The 21,825-nt window shown below is 37.1% G+C and overlaps 1 protein-coding gene across 2 annotated transcripts in view; it reads right to left on the reverse strand.

The window, feature by feature from the left end:
- The window catches only part of CNTN5 (contactin 5), a 1,332,234-nt gene that overhangs the window by 360,390 nt on the left and 950,019 nt on the right, over positions 1-21,825 (reverse strand). For both annotated transcript variants that reach the window (XM_066253673.1, XM_066253671.1), the window contains one exon: positions 14,806-14,908. In XM_066253673.1, the coding sequence (XP_066109770.1) occupies positions 14,806-14,908 (103 nt within the window). The remainder of the gene's footprint in view (positions 1-14,805; positions 14,909-21,825) is intronic.

Genomic DNA, 21,825 nt, shown 5'->3' on the forward strand with positions numbered 1-21,825 from the left:
AGTGATAGGAACAGTAGGAAGGTGCTATTATATTACATTGCAAATAAAAAACTATAAAGTAAAACATAATGACAGATGTTTAGTTTATATTTTAACATTTTCTGTCAAAATATTCTTACTAGGGGCTTAATCATTAATTCATATATGCATACATACATATACACATTTCACTTGTATAGCCAATACATTAAATGCAATTGCAGCAAATGCTACCTTATGCTTGTGACTCTAACATTGAAAATCAAGCAATCAGCCAGGGACAATAAATAGAAAAAGTACTAAATCAAAAATGAATGACACTCACGGTGGCCCATGAGGTGGCCTACACACCCACATGCCCGGCAGCGCCTGTGCCCAAATGCCTAAGGAGGAGGCAGCAGCAACACCTTGGGAACACAGAAGTCACACCCACTGGGTCAAGAGTAGATAAAAGCCAGCCTAGGAGTGCAGCTTATATTTACAATGGCATCTGGGCCAGCAGAGGCAGTCACAAATTCTGGATAGCCTGTAGCTCCAAGAAGATTGCTAAGGACCAGTTATAGATACCGACCCCCACTGGTCTGTGCCAGGTTCTGGCCAGGAAGGTCCAAGGTTACCTCATCCAGTGGTCAGATATGTAGATAATCAGCTCAGGACCTAACAACCCCTGAAGAAATGGCTCCTCATACCTGACCCAGCTAAGTCATAGAAAACGCTGCCACAAATAGAAAAAAGAGCAGTAGCAGTAGACAAGTAGCCACAGCAGATTACAAACAATAGCTGGTGCCAACTCAAGAAGATCTAGAAACAACACAACTGGAATCTGGAGGCAGAGAACACCAACCCTATATTCAGCTAGGTACACAAACAGCACACCCAAAGGAGCAGTATATACACTGACAAAATGGGAAGACAGAGAAATGCAATCCAAATGAATCAACAAGAAAAATCCCCAGAAAAAGAACTGAATGAGATAGAAATAACCAAGATACTGGATGCAGATTTTAAAATAATGATTGTTAGGATGCTCAAAGATCTTAGAGCATCAATGGACAGACATATTGAGCACCTAAATAAAGAGACAGCAAGCATCAAAAAGGACACTGAAATCATAAAAAAGAATCAGTCAGAAATGACAAATACAATATCAGAAATGAAGACTACACTGGAAGGAATTAACAGTAGGCTGGATGAAGCAGAGGATTGAATCAGTGATTTAGAGGATAAGATAAATGAAAGCACAGAAGCAGAATAGCAAAAAAAGGAGGCTCCAAAAGGTAAAAAAAAAACTCTAAGAGAGCTCTGTGACAACATGAAGAGAAACAAGATCTGCATCATAGGGGTTCCTAAAGGAAAAGAGAAAGAACAAGGGATAGAGAATCTGATAAAAGAAATCATAGCTGAAAACGTCCCTAAACTGATGCAGGAAAAAGTCATACAAGTTCAAGAAGCACAGAGAGTCCCATTAAAGAGGAACCCAAAGAGACCTACACCAAGACACATTATAATTACAATACAAAAAATTAAAAGATAAAGAAAGAATACTAAAAGCTGCAAAAGAAAAGCAGTCAATTACCTACAAAGGAGCCTCATAAGGATGACATCCAACTTTTCAACAGAAACACTTAAGTCTAGAATGGAATAGCAAGAAATATTCAAAGTAATGCAAAACAAGAGTTTACAACAAAGACTTCTTTATCCAGCAAGGCTATTGTTTATAGTTAAAAGAGAAATAAAAAGCTTCCCAGAAAAAAAAAATTAAGGAATTCATTACAACCAAACCAATGCTGCAAGAAATGTTCAGGGGCCTGTTTTAAACAGAACAAGGAGAAAAAAAATCTAGAAAAAGAGGAATGTAGATTTAAAAAATAAAATGGCAATAAACAACTACATATCAATAATAACTTGAAATGTAAATGGATTAAATACTACAATTAAAAGACATAGAGGGCCCTGGCTGGTTGGCTCAGTGGTAGAGTGTCGGCCTGGCATGCAGAAGTCCCGGGTTCGATTTCCGGCCAGGGCACACAGGAGAAGCGCCCATCTGCTTCTCCACCCCTCCCCCTCTCCTTCCTCTCTGTCTCTCTCTTCCCCTCCCACAGCCAGGGCTCCATTGGAGCAAAGGTGGCCCGGGAACTGGGGATGGCTCCTTGGCCTCTGCCCCAGGCGCTAGAGTGGCTCTGGTCGCAACAGAGCGACGCCCCAGAGGGGCAAAGCATCGCCCCATGGTGGGCAGAGCGTCGCCCCCTGGTGGGCGTGCCAGGTGGATCCCGGTGGGGTGCATGCGGGAGTCTGTCTGACTGTCTCTCCCCGTTTCCAGCTTCAGAAAAAAAAAAAGACATAGAGTAGCTGCATGGATAAGAAAACAGGACCTGTACATACTCTGTCTACAAAAGACCCACCTCAAAACAAATGATACACATAAACTGAAAGGAAAAAGATTGGACAAAAAAAAAAAAAGAGCTGGGGTAGTAATACTTATATCTAAAAAAATAGACTTTAAAACAAAAGCTATAATAAGAGAGAAAGAAGGTCACTAGATGATAAAAAGAGCAATGTAACAGGAAGATATAACCATTATAAATATCTATGTGCCTAATATAGAAACTCCTAAATATATAAAGCAGATTTTGATGGACATAAAGAGCTAGATCAACAGCAATACTGTAATAGTAGGGGATATTAATACCCTACTAACATCAATGGATAGATCCTCAAGAAATAAAATTAACAAAGAAACAGCAGCCTTAAAGAACAAACTAGATCAGCTAGATTTAATTGATATCTTCAGAACCTTTAACCCTAAAGCAGCAGATTCTTTTCAAGTGCTCATGGTACGTTCTGTAGGATAGACCACATGTTAAGACACAAAATGAGTCTCAATATTTTTAAGAACATTGAAATCATATCAACCATCTCTGATCACAATGGCATAAAACTAGAAATCAACCACAATAAAAAAAACCCATAAAACATTCAAACATTTGGAGACTAAATAGCATGTTATTAAATAACAAATGGGTTAAAAATGAAATCAAAGAAGAAATAAAAAATTTTCCTTGAAAATGAACATACAACAACTCAAAATTTATAGAACACAACAAAAGCAGTCCTGAGGCCCTGGCCAGTTGGCTCAGAGGTAGAGCGTCGGCCTAGCGTGCGGAGGACCCGGGTTCGATTCCTGGCCAGGGCACACAGGAGAAGCGCCCATTTGCTTCTCCACCCCTCCGCGGCGCTTTCCTCTCTGTCTCTCTCTTCCCCTCCCGCAGCCAAGGCTCCATTGGAGCAAAGATGGCCCGGGCGCTGGGGATGGCTCTGTGGCCTCTGCCCCAGGCGCTAGAGTGGCTCTGGTCGCAATATGGCGACACCCAGGATGGGCACAGCATCGCCCCCTGGTGGGCAGAGCGTCGCCCCTGGTGGGCGTGCCGGGTGGATCCCGGTCGGGCGCATGCGGGAGTCTGTCTGACTGTCTCTCCCTGTTTCCAGCTTCAGAAAAATGAAAAAAAAAAAAAAAAAAAAAAAAAAAAAAGCAGTCCTGAGAAGGAAGTTCATAGCATTACAGGCATACCTTAAGAAGCAAGAGAAAGCTCAAATAAACAACTTAACCCTGCCTCTAAAAAAACAAGAAAAAGAATAGCAAGGAAAACCCAGAGGAAGTAGAAGGAAGAAAATAATAAAGATTGGAACAAAAATAAATTACATAGAGGCTAAAAAAATCAATGAAACCAAGAGCTGGTTCTTTGTAAAGGTAATCAATATTGATGAACCTTTAACCAGACTATCCAAGAAAAAAAGAGCGAGGACTCAAATTAATAAAATTAGAAATGAGGGTGGAGAAGTAACAACTGACACAGCAGAAATTCAAAGGATTTTAAAAAAATACTAGGAAGAACTGTATGCCAAAAAATTAGACAACCTAGGAGAAATGGACAAATTCCTTAAAACACATAACCTTTCAAAAATTAATCTGGAAAAATCAGAAAACCTAAACAGACCAATTACAACAAATGAGATTGAAACAGTTATCAAAAATCTCCCAAGAAACAAAAGTGCTGGGCCAGATGGCTTCACAGGTGAATTCTACCAAATATTCAAAGAAGAACAACACCTATCCTTCTCAAGCTATTTCAAAAAATTCAAGGAGGGAAGACTTCCAAGCTACTTTTATGAGGTGAGCATAATCTTCATTTCAAAGCCAGGCAAAGACACTACAAAGAAGAAAACTATAGGCCAATATCCCTGATTAACTTAGATGCTAAAATTCTCAACAAAATATTAGCAAACCGGATCCAGAAATACATGAAAAAAATCATACACCATGACCAAGTCAGATTTATTCTGGGGAGGCAAGGCTGGTACAATATTTGCAAATTAATCAATGTTACTCTTCATATAAACAAAAGGAAGGAGAAAAATCACATGGTAATATCAATAGATGCAGAAAAAGCATTTGATAAAACCCAGCACCCATTTATGATCAAAACTATCAGCAAAGTGGGAATACAGAGAACATACCTCAACATGATAAAGGCCATCTATGACAAACCCACAGCCAACATCATAATCAACTGGCAAAAATTAAAAACAATCCCCTTAATATCAAGAACAAGGCAGGGGTGCCCCTTTTGCCGCTCTTATTCAACATAGTCCTGGAAGTCCTAGCTACAACAATCAGACAAGAAGAAGAAATAAAAGGCAGCCATATTGGAAAAGAAAAAGAAAAACTATCATTATTTGCTGATGATATAATACTGTACTAAAGTCTCAGTCAGAAAACTACTGGACCTGATAAATGAATTCAGCAAGGTGGAAAGATATAAAATTAATATTCAGATATCAGTGGCATTTTTATACACCAACAATGAACTGTCTGAAAGAGAAATTAAGAAATCAATCCCCTTTGCTATTGCAAAAATAATAATAATAAAGTACCTAGGAGTAAATTTAACCATGGAGGTTACAGTCTTGTACTCGGAATATTATAAAACATTGATAAAAGAAATCAAGGAAGATACAAACAAGTGGAAGCATATACTGTGTTCATGGAAAGGAAGAATAAACAGCATTAAAATGTCTATATTATCCAAAGCAATCTATAAATTCAATACAATTCCTATTAAAATACAAATGGCATACTTTAAAGATACAGAACCAATATTCCAAAAATTTATATGGAATCAAAAAAGAACATGAATAGCCTCTGCAATCTTTTAAAAGAAGAATAGAGTGGGTGGTATCACATTTCCTGATATCAAGTTATACTACAAGGCCGTTGCATTCAAAACAGCTTGGTACTGGCATAAGAACAGGCATATAGATCAATGGAATAGAACAGAGAACCCAGAAATAAACCCACACCTTTATGGAGAGTTGATATTTGACAAAGGAGGTAACAGCATACAATGGAGTAAAGACAGTCCCTTTAACAAATGGTGTTGGGAAAATTGGACAGGTACTTGCAAAAAAAATGAAACTAGACCACCAACTTAAACCATTCAAAAAATAAACTCAAAATTAATAAAGGATCTAAATGTAAGTTGTGAAACCATAATCATCTTGGAAGAAAACATAGGCAGTAAGCTCTTCAACTTCTCTCGCAGCAATATATTTGCTGATTTATCTCCACGGGCAAGTAAAATAAAGGACAGGATGAACAAATGGGACTATATCAAACTAAAAAGCATCTGCACAGCTAATGACAATATGAACAAAATAAAAAGACACACCACACGATGGGAGAACATATTTGACTATATGTCTGATAAGGGGATAATAACCAAAATTTATAAAGAACTTCTAAAACTCAACACCAGAAAGGTAAACAATCCAATCAAAAATGGGCAAAAGAAATGAATATGTGATTCTATGAAAACTCTAGGGAAATTCACCAGAAATAAAGTTTTTTAATAAGTCTAAACTGATCCAAGTAAAACCCTTAGTCATTTTGGTATTATCTCTTGCTCTGCCTTGTATATATGTCCTGTACATTAATTTTCTTAATTCTACATCATTGAGATACTTAAGTGCATCCAAAAATGTTTGCTTTAATAAAGCAGAAATTACTCTTAGCACATGAAAAATGGTATAAATGTTAGAATCAGGAGATCTGGCTGGCCTCTATAGCTTCCTAGCTAAGAGGCTTTTTGCATCTATGCAGTTTTCCTGATGAGGCAGATTAAGTGACCCTAAGACAGTGCTGGAAAAGTTAGACATACAATGTCAGTTAACTATGATTCCAAATGTAAAAAATTAGATGAATTATGGCTCTGTTTCTCTAGAACTAGGAAACATCACTGAGTGCAAAAGTAAGCCAATAAATAAATCACTACCTTCCATAGTTCGCATTATAGAAAAATGTTGAAAATACAAAGAATATCAAATGAAGAAGCATCATACCATTTGCCCGGCCAGCAAGCCCACATGTTGCTGTCTAGTCTTTCCCTGAAGAGACTCAGATTCCCATCTACAAATTGATATTGGGCTATGTGATCTGTAAGCTTTTGTGAGCACCCACCCCAACATACTTTGGGTACTACCTGAAATGAGGATGCATTTTGGTTTCAACAATCCTGAAGCAACCAATAGCTCACAATTTTCTTGACTCTATAATGTACTGCTTTTTGTGATACCTAAACATTTATTGATTCTTACACCCAGTGACTAACTCCTATTCCCATATCTTATATCAATTTAACAATTAAGTAATTTGATTTTGGTTTGATTGACGAATATCACATGGCTCTATTTTTAATTCTTACAGCTCGTACTGACCAGCAGTTCACAATAGTATTAACAAATCATCAATCTGTAACTAAAGAGCAGGTTCTTTCAGGAACATTTGCCAGTTGCAGACTATGGGAAATCTCAGAGGAATATCTGTCATTCTCACAGTTACAATGGGACACAAGAGCAGCCATTTGAGACAGCTTGGCTAAGGACTGAGGAAAAGAAAACAAACTACAGCAAAAATGACATTATGAATTGATAATTGGTACTTTCTTACTTGCAATAAACATATAAAAAAGAAGAAGAAAATTACTAATGCCTTGGTTCCCTAATAGCCATTTGATGGAATGCAAAAGATGATTTGTAAATGCTATCTGAGAGGTAAGAAACTTAAAAGGGTAGAAAATTGAATAAGTTCTTCCCTCCCACCTCACTACCAGGGTTCACATGAGTCTGGAAAGGTCATTCACATAATTATTACAGTAACTAGTTCAAAGCCTTGTGAGCACAGCTGATCCCATTGTGTGTTAATGGCTGCAAAAGCAAGATAAGAAACATCTAAAGTTAAAAAAGAAACAAACAAACAAACAAATGAACAAAGAAACTCTCTGCCTGTAACACTATTAGCTAGCAGGACTGTCATAGCAGATAAACTGATGTTGCTTTATAACTTATGCCATTTTTTTTTAATTACAGAATAACCCCAAGTCCGCCCTTGTGCATGGGGTCATTTAACCATCAGTGACCAAATTTTACTTTATTGTTGGTGGCCATGTGTCATATCTAGTGATCTTTCTGGAAGTCTGCAAAAGGCTACATGATGAAAACTGTCAGAAATCTGTAGCTAATGTAATATGGTCAGACTTTTCAGGGCCAGGACACGTTTAAAGCATTTAAAGACTTTTGTCTGACCAAACCAAGGCAATAACATATCTTCTGCTACACAAGATTGAGCACGTTCTTCATTCTTGAATTCAACTCAGTAAATATATTCAGCATTCGCTGCACATGAAAATAGGGATCCAAAAATTTATTACAGTAAAGAAGACATATACACACTAGCTCAATGGGACAGCCTAAACAGTAACACATGGGTGGCCATTAGTTCTCAAAGTAAGAGATTGGATGTTAAGTAAAGCAGGGAAGATTTAACAGAGGTGTGGCATCTGTCCTGAGCTTCGAAGGCTGAATAGAATTGTAAGAATGGGTGGGATACAATAAGTCTTCCCTTACTACTGTGGATAGGTTCTTGGAAATGACAACTTCAAGAGAAAGAACTGTAACAAAACCAGTTTTACCACAGGTTAATTGATATAAACAAGAGTTAAGTTCCTATCACATACTTCCAGTCATAAAAAATATCACCAAATTTCTAATTAAAGGCCACAAACACTTCTAATATTAAACATTGAAATAAATGTGAGCTATACATACAATCAAGAAAGATTAATAAACAACCTATTTTCCAACCCAGGTGCGCTGACCCTTGGAGGCAGCTCAGGCTGCAAGGCAGGGACCCATCCTGGATAGGCCTTTCTTCCATCACAGGGCACACTCACACATAGCCACAGTCACTCAGGCGGGGACAATGTAGACACCCACTCCACCTTGTGAGCATACCTTAGGGGGGTGGGAGAAAACCCGAGTCCCTGGGGATACCCACATAAATATTGGGGGAACATCCAAACCCTACACAGACAGAGGTCATGGCTTGAAATGGATTTATTTCCTCATTAACGTGGTAACAAAACTATGTTGAATGAAAGGTTGAGGAGTTGCTGTATTTGAGACTGAGGGAACAGGTACAGAACCACAGAAGCACTGCCAAAAGGGGGCACTAGAGGGAACTGTGAGGCTGGAGGACAGGAACCCTGCTCCCAGTCTACTTCTTGTCTGCTTGAGATGCATGTGAATTGCACCCTGGCAACACGTCCTTCCTGAAGCAGCAAAGGAATCTGGTTAGTTTTTCCATGTTTAGTAGGACAAGCTCATTTTGTCCCACATAAGAAACCCAACCGCCTGGTGCCTGCTCCTCACAGGTCTGGATCCCAGCAGGGTTACCTTTGAGCTTCTAATTTTCAATAAATACATCTCTTCCTGCTTTTCATCTCAGCCCTAGAGTAGTAGCTTCTTCCCTAGGTTACCATCTCACCATGCTTGAAAGTTCTCATTTCACTCTATTATCTACTTAATGGCATATAGATTAGGCTAAGAACTTAGCAAAATGGGTTGAAAATATCACCAACTTTCAATTACATACGAGAGAGAGAGAGAGAGAGAGCCATGAAACTGAAATATTTATGAGGGCCCTAAGGGATTCCGTGCTTGTATTTTGACCACTTTTCTCTCATTTCCTTTCAAGACTACTGTGTCCAGTGTTTTAAAGTAGACCTGGGAAATATCAAAGACCCCCTTCTTCCCTAACTAAAGTCTCTGGGATGAATGTTGAACAAGAAAAGGCATTTCTATTCCCTGCATATGCCACCAACCCTTTAAAAATATGATGTAATAATTGCCAAAATGCAGCTAATTAAGTCAGCCTGACTCTAGCCTTCTACTCTTAATTTTCAGCTCGAGTGGGTAGATGAGCGAATGGTCAGCAGAAAAGGATTTTTAAATTGTTATTTCCAACCCTGATCCAGACTATTTCTCTTCTTTTAGGAAACATTACATCTAAATCATTGGAAGACAAATTGACATTATTATATTTTTACAGCAGTGTGTGAAAAGAGCTTCTACTGCCTCTGCTGACAACCCATTTTCTTGGTAACAACTTTATTCTGTCAAGAACTTTGACATCATACCAATCTAATTCTTCTAGTTTAATGCTATCTTGTTGGAATTTTACCCCTGCCCCATCTTGCTGAAACTAGAGAATAGTTTGTGAGCAATCCCTTGATAATAATCTTCCATATATCTAAAAACAGCCTGTTCTTTCCGAAGTAATTCATTCCCTTGCCCTCTTCTTTTTCTGCTTGGCTGTATTTCTTGAGCCTTTTATATAATACACCTTTATTACCCTATGGATTCTCTTTAAGTATTTCCCATTTTTCTGGGGAAGTTATACCTTTGCAGAATTGACCTATACCAAGCATACCACGTCACAGTGACTTCAAGCCTATGTTCTGTACTCATATAGCATGATTCTGTTTGCAGAGATTTCCAGGAGTGTAATTAGTGCACTTCTGTTGCATTCTGTGACAGCAGCCCATAGAGAAACCATTTGATTTTTGCTAAATTGAGATTTAACTAGAGGTTTCTTTAGAGGAAAACGTGTAACTTAGATCTTTCCTAATGAGTTTTTATTTAACTACAGATTAGGCAGGTTGGTGAATCTGTGTGATATTAAGAGAGTAAAATCCAATAACCTAAAATAATTTGTCTTCTGCTATTTTCCTTTAAGAATTCAGAAAATGTATCAGCTTATATAGTTTTAAATTGGGTATGCAACTATGGCTGCATCAGTTTACATTTTTTAAATTACAACAACTGAACATCTTTAGGGACAGATTTAATAGAAGTAAATGTACTTCTCAAGAGGAGTAAAAATATTGTTGTGAGCAGTGCAACACTATTCTGACATTTGAAAGTACGATTTCAATAATACAAAGAAATTTCCCAGTTTGGCTATGTGAGGGAGAATTCAAGAGGAAAAAAATCTGCCATTATTGTCATTTGGTCTCAGGTTAGAGCTAGAACAAACAATAGAAAAAATATGGTCAGTAAATCTCTCTAGAGATAAAAGTTGACTGTGAAAGACCTTGGTCAGGGTGTATGCAGCTGCTTATGTCATGACTAAGACTGGACTCTAGATGGCAGTGGTACATCCAGTAACTGTATAAAGATAGAAGGGCATCTCCTTAAGAACAGGAACTATGAATATGCACAGAAACTAGTACATTGCCTGGCACACAGTTGGCTTTCAAAACCTCCAGACATATTTCAATTTTATGTTTTTTGAATATACTTTAGCTCATATACCTTTTACAAGATGAACTGTACAAAGCCCACCTCTTGTTTTTTGGCTTCTTTGCATTAATGATTGAAGCATTTTTCCTTGAGAGAGGAGGTGTACCTAGGAAGGCATTTGATTCATTGAATAACCTGATTAAAAATGGTGACTTCTGTATGGAAGGCTGGGTTGCCCCCATAAAGCTTGGAGGAGGCAAAGGTGGAGACAGCAAGATTTTGTGTTTAGGATCTTTAATTTGCTTAGTCATTCAAGCCATTATTGCATGACATAGTACTCCCTGTGATATACATTTTTCACTCTGTCCTTCAACCTAGTACTTAAATGTGGTAAATCTCTCTAAATTTTAACCTTATCCTACTCCTCAAAGCAAGCAAGCAAGCAAACAAACAAATACTTCCTAGAAGTAGAAATAGAGTGTTTTGGATTATTTTTGTTAAATATTGAGTATGAGTAGAATGTGATAATAAGCTTTGAGAAGAAAATAAAAACAGAAGGAAATATAGGTCTAACAAAGAGATTCTACTGGAGTGAGGCAAGACTGTCAGTCAGGAAAAGGTATGAATAAGAATACAGGTGCAAATTTAGACATTCATAGGCAAAAAGGGGAGGGCAAGAGATAGAAGTGTAGAGTGGATGTAGGCACACTTGTTTGGGAGAATGGAAGTTAGTTAAATGGTTTATGCATAAACAATCTGTTATTTATTATTCATTACCTGTTAATAATAAATAGCTTATTAGATGAAGCGGATAGTATTTATGAGTTCCTTCTTTTCTGTTCCCACACTCTCTGCCTTACTTTGTGTAGTGCCAAATGCATCCTCTTGGCTAGCAAGCTGACTTCTGGTTGCCTTCAGCCATCAGAGGAAATCAGAAGGCACGTGGACAAAGGCAGGATATGAATTTCCTGATCTTTTCCTTGGTGGTGCTCTTTAAATGCATTTCTTCATGACTATAGTGATTACAGCTCCTTCTGGTTGGTTGCCCCTGGCCCACTCCATATCTTCTGCTGTACCTGGTTCTGATGTCACTATCTTCTCCCCCTTGCTCATTCTGGTTTAAGAGTGAAAATTACTTCCTGCTATCACTAGTCTACTAATGCCTTAGTTTCTTTGTCCTGCTCAAACCAGGTCTTGAACACGTGCCTTTACTAAAATCTTTTGAACCATCTGAGTTGGATCCAGATTCTAGCTGGATTCCTGACAGATACAGAGAAAAAGTTTTTAAAGTAGAGAAACACAAAAGTAAATAATTTACAACTGTATTAATGGTTATGAAGAAATATTATACAAATATTTAGGTAGAGAATAAAGGCTGTTAAAGTAGTCATAGATGGTCTCTTTAGTAGGTGATATTAATTTGAAGCTAGAGGATTAGTAGAAGCCAAATGAAAAGAACAGGGAAGAGTGTTTCCAATAGAGGGAACAGAAATGCAAAAGCCATGAGAAAAAAGAACTTGAAATGGTATATGCCAGAATTTGGTTATAAAACACTACAACAAACATGTGGATGAAACAATCCATGTGAAAAGACTGTGAGGAAACATAATACTGGGTGGCAAAGTCCTGGATGATATTTAGTGACAATTAATAAAGTTCTTCAACAGACAAAGGTCCACCAGAGAACTGTGTACCTGTTTAAGTGGAAAGAAGCTCAGGTGAGCTGTGGGAACTAAGCAGATACTCAGGTATTAATTTGAAATTGCTATGATCCTGTTAGGAAGCTGTGATGATCTACTCCACATGATACCATGCTATAAAAGAGTTAATATATGTAAAGATGTTATTTCTTTGACCTTGTTTACTTTCATCAGAATGGTAGGTTAGTCTTTAGGTAGAGATATATCTCTTTACAGTAGTTTTAAAAATATCATAACATTTTTTAAAAACACAGAAAACATATCAAATGAATAACAGAGACCTTGACAGACTATATATTTTCTTTATCTTTCCCTTTATTTGTTTATTTGGGCTGGTATGGGGACAGGGAGTAGTAAAGAAAAAATAGAGAAGTTGAAGAAAATAAGGTATCAAAAAAGCAGAAAATGACTGTTGAATCTTACCCAGAATGAAAGGGACTTTATCGATCAATTTACTAAACATATTTCAAGATTTCCAAAAGCAAACACATCTAGTTTATCAAACAGGCCTGCCTGGGGAAATATCCCACATTGTTGTTTTATCTCTATAAATTCAGTTCTCTAATTTGTTTTACAATATGACTTCCTTTGTTTGTAGCTTTTGTGCAAATACGAGCATTTAAGAATTATTTAACTGTGGGGTATAATAAACCTTTGGCATCAAGCCAAGATATATTATTTTTGTATTTGTCAGAATTAAGCTGCTTTCTCTGGGCACTTTCAGGCATACCTGACACCACAACACAGACAAATGGTGAAAAACAAGACTTAAGGGTATTATTTAACCATGTACATTTACTATCTTTGTATTTGGAAGACTTCCTCAGATATCTGTCCAAAAAGTGCTTTGATGAATTTTAAGTTCTAAAATATATTTCTATTTATAGGCACCTTTTACTTAAAAGAATGATGATGCATACCTGACCAGGTTGTGGCACAGTGCATAGAGTGTCAAACTGGGACATGGAGGACCCAGATTCAAAACCCAAGCTCACTGGCTTGAGCATGGGATCATAGACATGACCCCATGGTTGCTGGCTTGAGCCCAAGGTCACTGGCTTGAGCAAGGGGTCACTCACTCTGATATAGTCCCCCAGTCAAGGCACATATGAGAAAGCAATCAATGAACAACAAAGAAGCCACAACAGAGAATTGATGCTTCTTATCTCTCTCCCTTCCTGTCTATCTGTCCCTATCTGTCCCTCTCTATATCTATCTCTCTGTCTCTGTCATAAAAAAAAGAATGATAACACAAAAAATGTATTTATTTATTTTAGAAATGTACCTATTCATTTTAGAGAAAGGAGAGAGAAAGACGGAAAGAGAGAAAAGAGGGAGGAGCAGAAAGCATCAACTCCCATATGTGCCTTGACTAGGCAAGTCCAGGGTTTCAAACCGGGGACCTCAGTGTTCTAGATGGATGCTTTATCCACTGTACCACCACAGGACATGCTAACAGTTTATTTATTTTTTTTAGTATATTATGATACTACTTCTATTTAGATTTTAGTAAAATTGCACGTTATTTTAATGTCTTGATATTAAAAAACATAGTGTTCACCATGTTCATGCCTCAACCTTTTACTAGCTAAATTCCTCATATTTACTAATGTTTTCCTCATTCATAACCTAACCTGCTGTAAGTATATTTATATGGCATGTTTCATCTCCAAGTATTTTATATTTATGCTGTGAGAGTAGCTCACCACAACCAAAGTTAAATGATTAGTAACTCTGATAGACATGTAGTTATGCAAATTATAATTATAGAGTTAGAAAGGACCCTGAGGTCTTCTCACCCTAAAATAAACAAACAATAACACTCTGTTTAAAAAAAATTATAATACTCTAATCAAATATAATCAAAATTCCACTCCTGCTTCTACGCCCAATACTCCCATTACAAACATCATTGACAAGTAATTATATATTGAAGGATTTAAACTCTCTGAAATAGAATCATTAAGTATAGCAGGCATTAAAGCATGATATAAATTTTCTTCCTGATTTGAGAAATGATTACATGTTGTACATATTGATAGTTGGTGATGTCATGTTATTATTTCAGGAGATACTGAAGTAAGCAATTGACTCTAATTATTATCTTTATGATTTTCATACTGTTGTCTCATTAATGTCTTATCAGAATCCATATTCTGTATGTGAGGAGCAGATAACATGTTATTTTTTTATCTTCTTATTATTTACATCATTGCCGAATAAAATTAAAGAATAATACTGAAATTTTGAGACATATTGGCAGAGATGTAATGTTCTTTTTTATTTAACCAAGTTTCCTCTATGCTAAAATAACAAAATCATATACATTGTTGTCCATAGAAATTACTAGAAACATAATTATAATTGGTTACTTTGCCCCATGAAGGAGATTCTGGGAAAACAAAACCCTAGCAAAATAAGTGATTCAAAAATAATATATGTCATATTTCAATAAAGAATTGTGTCTAATTATGGAAGAATATGTACTTACTTGCCGAGTGCAAAGCACTCCATCTTAACAGTTGTTCCTCTGGCAGCTGTAACTGTGAAAGGAAAATGGACCTCAATTTTCGGCTCGTATTCTCCCATCACACCTGGGAAATAAAGAATATTCTTTAAGCATAAAGTGAATGTAACAATTTCTTTTCAATCCTGAGGATGGTTACATTGAAAAGCACTGCCGTTTGATTGCTAATGTATGTTTGATGACTGCTGAGTTTTTGATGCTTTGAAAAAAGAAACAATCAAACTTAGTCACTATGATGGCTGTCTTTCTTTAAGGATTGGATGGTATGTAAGTTCAGTACTTTTTAAAATAGTAATTATTTAAATGTTAATTAACACTGGTAAGTTTAGGTACAGATTATATCCTGAAAGAAATCAATAACTACAAGCATTTTCTATGGTAAATAATTGCTGATTATTAAAAACACAAGTAAAGGTACCTGATCAATATCATTGCCAGATAGTGAACACTTAGTTATTAAGTTAATATATGTTTATTGACTATCTATAATATGCAAGCATTTTGCTAGGCATTATGGGCATCATGAAGATAAATCATCTATGGACTGTGCTCTCAAGCACTCAACAATTATGCTCGTAAAAAAAAGAAAGAAAAAATAGAGGATACTCAAGTATGGGAAAAGAGCTTTATATCAAAAACAATTGTAATGCAAGACAGAAAGTGATGAGTGCCATGACCAGGATATCCTTAAAGTATTATGTCATCTGAGGGGATTGGAAGAATTGTTAGAATTTGTTTAAGTGGGGAAAAGATAGAAGAGACAGTAAATGGAATGGTAGGAACAAAGAGAGATGGGAAATGACCACAAATAGGAAAGTCAGTTTTTCTGGCATATCGGTATGTGATAGCAAAAGATACCAGGCAGATTTGGAAATATAAATGGTGTCCGAAAAATAGAGGTTCTTGAAAGTCAGAATAATATATTCAAACTTTAATCTGTAAATAGTCTGGAGTTACTGGGGTTTTGAATAAGGGCTGACATTTTGCTGAGATAGATATGCTAGAATTGGAGCAGAGAGTAGTAAATTAGTTGCATGTTTTCAGTAATGCAAATTCGTAATAATAAAGGCCTGAACTTAAATTATGGCAGCAAAAAAAGAGAAAAAAGATAATCATTGAGAAAAACCATGAGACAATCGAACTTGGCATATAATGGGATTGCTGACAATAAAAGTATGTACCCCATCAATAATAACACTAAGGTTTCCAGCTTGAGTAAGGGGAGGAGGTGATACTAATAAAATGGGAAGAAAGCACAGCTACAGTAGAAAAGTTTATGCTTTCATTTTAGAAGTTTTAGTTTTGTACCTATACGATATTTAGAAGAAAGTATCTGACCAGATAATGCAACAAGAGAAGGCAGTTCGAGAAGAGTTCTGGTCCAGTGATATACATGCAATGTCATTGCTCAGAGATGGCATTTGAAGCCATAACTTTGGATAGGGCTTTCACATATCAAAACTCAGTGCACTAGCTGAGGCCCAGTGAACTCCAGTGCTGGTGCCCTCAGGCAGCCCAGGGGCTAATTTCCTCCCAGAATAACTTGCAGGAAATCCCTACATGTATAGCACTACAGATAACACAGTTATGATTGAGCCACAGCTGCTTCTCTGCGGGGCTTGTATGTATGCTGGAGGGTGTTTGTATTGACAGGCATGTTGCACATATAGGTCTGTGTGCATGGATAGCCCTGTGTGTGATTCCTTCATGTAGGCATGTGAGAGAGATGAGAGAGGTGAGGAGAGAGAGAAACCCCAGTGTAAGATAAATGCTATCAGATATGCAGGCACGGCATACAGGACGTGCAAAGGGGGGGAAGTTACCTTTGGCAAAGAAAACATTTTTGTGTTCATTATATATTTATTATTTTATTATTCATTTGAGGTGGGTCTTTAAGGGAGACTGCGGACAATTTTAGATGGAAAGTATTTAAGTTCACATTAAGAAGACTACCTTTGATGATGTTTTCATCAAAGAGATTTGGCTTCTGGATCTGGCTGTTAGACTACCGTCTCTAACAGGTCAGTGACCTCTGTGTTTCATTGTTCTAAACTATAAACTGAGGGAACAGAAGAGAATTACAGTTAATGTAATGCCCTATCCTAACAGTCTCACGCTCTCGGTTCCTCCCTGTCTGATGCTCACTGTGCACCAAGAGCCTGACCCTTAGCAAGTGAGCCGAGTGATCAGTACTCTTACATCACTCAAAAAGATGGAGAAGCACTTCTCCAGATCTCTCTCAGTAATGTTTTTCTCTTCTACTTCTCTTTTTATACCCTTCTGCTACTCTTCCCCCACATTTTCCAACTTCCTTTCTTTTATTTCCTCATGTCTTCCTTTTTTTCCTAGGTCTCTCCTAAATAGTGGAATTTGGCCTGCTAGTGATACCTGGTTGAGTGTATCTACTATTGAGAATTTTATCTTTACTGCCCTCTTACTTGTAAGCCCTCATTTAGAGATTCCCAGGTGTCTTGTTGAGAAGCTGCCTTTGACTGCCTCCCTGAAGCAGTCCCTAATGTCAGCTTCTGATCTCTCCGTTCACACTCAACACTGATTATGTGATGTTCTTGTTCCTTGTCTGTCTGTTAAGCTGATGGTTTAATAATATATGATTTATCATACTACTTATTAAAGTCAAGCTTATTAAACCTAATGCCCTTACTTGCACAAGTCCCAGTTGCTGAGTTCTATAGAGAGTCACACAAAGGCAGTGAAATCCAGGCTGAATTTAGAGAATATTTCTATATAATTCTAGTAAATGATTGAAGGTCAGAAGAAAGAGACCTTAATCTTGAAAACTTCAGTAATCTATTTTAATTTCTTTTTCTATCCTAAGTAAAAATTCTTTTTAGAATCAACTTTTATATTAGTACATCCCCCCCCTTCTCCTTTTACTAAAGTTGTTTCTAGAATTATACATTTCAGGCCCTTTGAAACCTCAGTCTACTCTGATTAAGATATTACTGATATTGGCTCAGTGGTAGAGTGTAGGCCCAGCATGTGGAAGTCCCAGTTTCTATTCCCTGCCAGGGCACAAAGGAGAAGTGCTCATCTGCTTCTCCACCTTTCCCCTCCTTCAGCCAAGGCTCCATTGGGGCAAAGTTGGCCCAGGTGCTGAGGATGGCTCCATGGCTTCCGCCTCAGATGCTAGAATGGCTATGGTTGCAAAGGAGCAATAACCCCGGTGCCAGAGCATCACCCCCTAGTGGGCATGCCAGGTGGATCCTGTTCGGGTGCATGCAGGAGTCTGTCTCTCTGCCTCCCCATTTCTCATGTCAGGAAAAAAAAAGATATTACTGATACTTTTTGGCTAATAGGAGCTGAATCCACATATTTTCTTTATTCTCTTCTAGATAATATTTATGATTGCAAAGAAGACATTCTTTTATAGCTTTGATCCTTAAGAATGACTCACAGGATGGGCACACCTGGTAGTATTTAGGAAGTAATATTATCCAGGTTGGTATTACTTAAATGATTCCCATGTAGTCAAAGATAAAGTTAAGCCTCATTCCAGAGCCCAAAAGGTTTGCTAATATCCAAACTAGATATAAGAACAAGATTAAAATGTTTGAATAAAAAGGCTTAAAATTATATTACCTAATCTGAATTGTACTTTAGGAAATAACTGGTTCTTTTAAATTTCACTCTGATAATGATAATATAAGGACAGATGAGAAAGCTTTTGAGATATGTCTTGCTCTTTAACAATTAATTAAATTCAGAAATTAAATTTTGCTTTATGTTTCATGGGATAATTATCTTAGAACTAAAGTTTTTTATTGTTTTTCTTTCACTTTAATTTACCCTCTATCTTTTAAAGATGAGAGAGCTAACAGTCAAACAGGTCAGGCAAGTGGCCTAAGGTTCTATAGAAAGCTTTTGGCAAAAGTAGGGCAAAAATAGGAGTTTTCTGACCTTAAGTCTGCAACTATTTTCTTTACATCACCCTGTTGGGGAATTTCAATCATGGAGTGTAGCAGTCTGGGAATATCACATGTACTACATCAATCATTGATTGCCTGTCTTCTCTACTTATTGTATTTCAACTATTTTTAATATTTAAAATCATATGCTGCTTAGACATAATTTATTTTGTTGGGTAGGATTTGGTAATGATAGGCAAGGGAAACAACCCTATAATATACATAGTCAAAGATCAAATTATTAAGCTTACCTCTTTAGTCAATGTATCTCTTTTATTTTTTGATAGCCAAATATGCTCAAGAAACAAACACTATGCTGTGTCTTTATTTCTTTCCCCACACCTGTCTTCTGGCTTTAGTTGGCTGTCATACTTTGGAATGGCTTGCCATTCAAAGATGGAGGGGAGTAAAGAGGCACAAATATATATCCCAGATAGGTGGGATGTAAAATTGAGCCTCATGGACATAGACAAAAGTGAAATGGTTACCCTGGGGAGGGAGTGTGGAGGATGGGACTAAAGAGAAACAAATATATGGTGATAGAAAATGATTTGACTTTGGGTGATGGGCACACAGCACACTCAACAGTTCAAATGCTATAGAGATGTTCACCAGAAACATATGTACTCTTCTTGATCAATGTTGCCCCATTAAAGTTAATTTTAAAATTAAAAAGAAATGAAAAAATGCCTGACCTGTGGTGGCGCAGTGGATAAAGTGTCGACCTGGAAATGCTGAGGTCGCCGGTTCGAAACCCTGGGCTTGCCTGGTCAAGGCACATATGGGAGTTGATGCTTCCAGCTCCTCCCCCCTTCTCTCTCTCTGTCTCTCTCTCTCCTCTCTCTCCCTCTCTGTTTCTCCTCTCTAATAATGAATAAATAAATTAATTAAAAAAAATAAAAAATAAATAAAAGAAATGAAAAAATAACAAATTTCCTTATTTTAAAGTCAAAACAAAACAAAACAAACAAACAAACAAATGACCTCAAATGATCCCAATTCCTAATAAACAGAAGCGTTTCAGGTGAGTGTACATTACTACTCTTCGATGTGTTTACAGTTGTTGATCTTCTTACTTATTCCAGTCGCTTACAAAGAGCGAGGGTGCTTTTCCTTAAGTAAAATACAATTTATATATAAGGAAAATAAAGTGAATTATGCCTGTCAGAATACAATTTAGAGCAAGGTTTCTCCAAGTGTGTTGTAGAACAGAGAGCTAATGACATCAGAAAAATCTGGGAACCTTGCTAAAATTTTAGGCTACAGCATTCAATTCCAAGCTTAGTAATAAAAGATCTTTGAAGATGGGGCTATGGGCTCTATATTTTAATAGTTTCTCTAGGTCATTTCATGTGCATTAAATACATTTAATGTTGGATGTACATTGACTAACTTTTACCATGTTACGTGTCAATTTTAGGATTTGTGTATAGCAGACTAAAATGCCTGAAAATTAAAAGGTCATGAAGAGGGTCCATAATCATATTGCATTCATTGGTAACTTGCTCTCACAGGCAAATTACATTAACTTGTATGTCCTGGTACTCACACCAAAGATGGGATTTTTTCTGATTGTCTGGAGATCAGTTCTGACTGGTCTGTGTCCATGAATTAGCTGTTATATATTTCAAGTGGTATATCTGTCTGCTGCTCATAGTATTACTCATTTTTAGGGTCTAGAGTTTGTGTACAGTAAACCTTAAAATCTTCCTTAGCTTTTGAATTAAAAAGGTTTGGCTGATCATATGTCCAAATAATAGGTATTTATATTTTTGTCTTTAACATCTTTACCAGTTATACTCAACAACTGTTTCTTGTCATCCAATAATAGCATTTATATTCTCAGTTTCTTTTTGTAAATGTTTCTTCTGTTTTTTCTAACCATGTGAGTCGCGTAGGAACCATTGTCTTCCTATAAAGTATTCCTTCCTGACTAGTAGTTATTAACTTATTATGAGCATCAGACACACCTTGGCCAGGCAGATTAATCCATTGCCCTGAACACAATGTTCAACTTATGGATGGGAAGCTGAGGCTGAGATTTTTTGAACTAGAGACCAGGAATCCAAGTCTCAGTATCTCCTTGGTGGCAAAAAAAAAGAGCTTACATGTCTGACAGCCACTGAACTTACACTAGTGGAAAGAGTTAATCTGCTATTGAAGAGAATTAAGCAAATTTAGAGGGAATTAAGTCAATGCAGATAAAGGAGAGATGAAAAGAGGGTACTGCTAGCATGTCAGTTCTACTTGGGATTTAACTTCTTGCCCTTTTCTCAGTAAAATAAAGTGAACTTCCTATTTTGCTTAAATTACTTCAAGTTGGATTTTTCAGGTGCAGCCCAAACAGTTCTGACTGATACCTCACTGAGTTTAGCATAACCAGTGGTGACCCAATGTTAAGTTCTAACTCATAACCAGTCTGAATTTTTTTTTCTTATAGGAGAGACAGAAAGAGTCAGAGAGAGGGAGAGATCGGGACAGACAGACAGGAAGGGAGAGAGATGAGAAACATCAATTCTTCGGCTCCTTAGTTGTTTATTGATTACTTTCTCATATGTGCCTTGACTGGGGGGCTACAGCAGATCAAGTGACCCCTTGCTCAAACCAGAGACCTTGGGTTCAAGCTGGTGAGCCTTGCTCAAACCAGATGAGCTCACACTCAAGCTGGCGACCTCAGGGTTTTGAACCTGGGTCCTCCACATCCCAGTCCAATGCACTATCTACTGCATCACTGCCTGTTCAGGCATAACCAGTCTGAATTTGGAGTCACATTCTAGATTAGACAAAGAACAAGATGGAGTGGTGGTGGGAAGGGGCCCAGACCCATCAATATCTATGACTTGCCCTATTTTTGAACATTGGTCCTTTTAGTAGAGAATGTAAATTCTAATAGAAAATATAGCACACTATATATCTCCTTAGAAAAGAGAAAAAATGAAATTAGAAATGTACAGATAAAGTATTATGGGAGGAAGAAGAGATTATTGATTAGGAAATTAAGGAAAAGGGAGGAACTGATTTCAGTGGATTGGGACTGTGGGCCTAGAGTTGAAGATGT

The sequence above is a fragment of the Saccopteryx bilineata genome, chromosome 1 (assembly GCF_036850765.1).
Source record: "Saccopteryx bilineata isolate mSacBil1 chromosome 1, mSacBil1_pri_phased_curated, whole genome shotgun sequence".
In the NCBI taxonomy this organism is placed as follows: Eukaryota; Metazoa; Chordata; class Mammalia; order Chiroptera; family Emballonuridae; genus Saccopteryx; species Saccopteryx bilineata.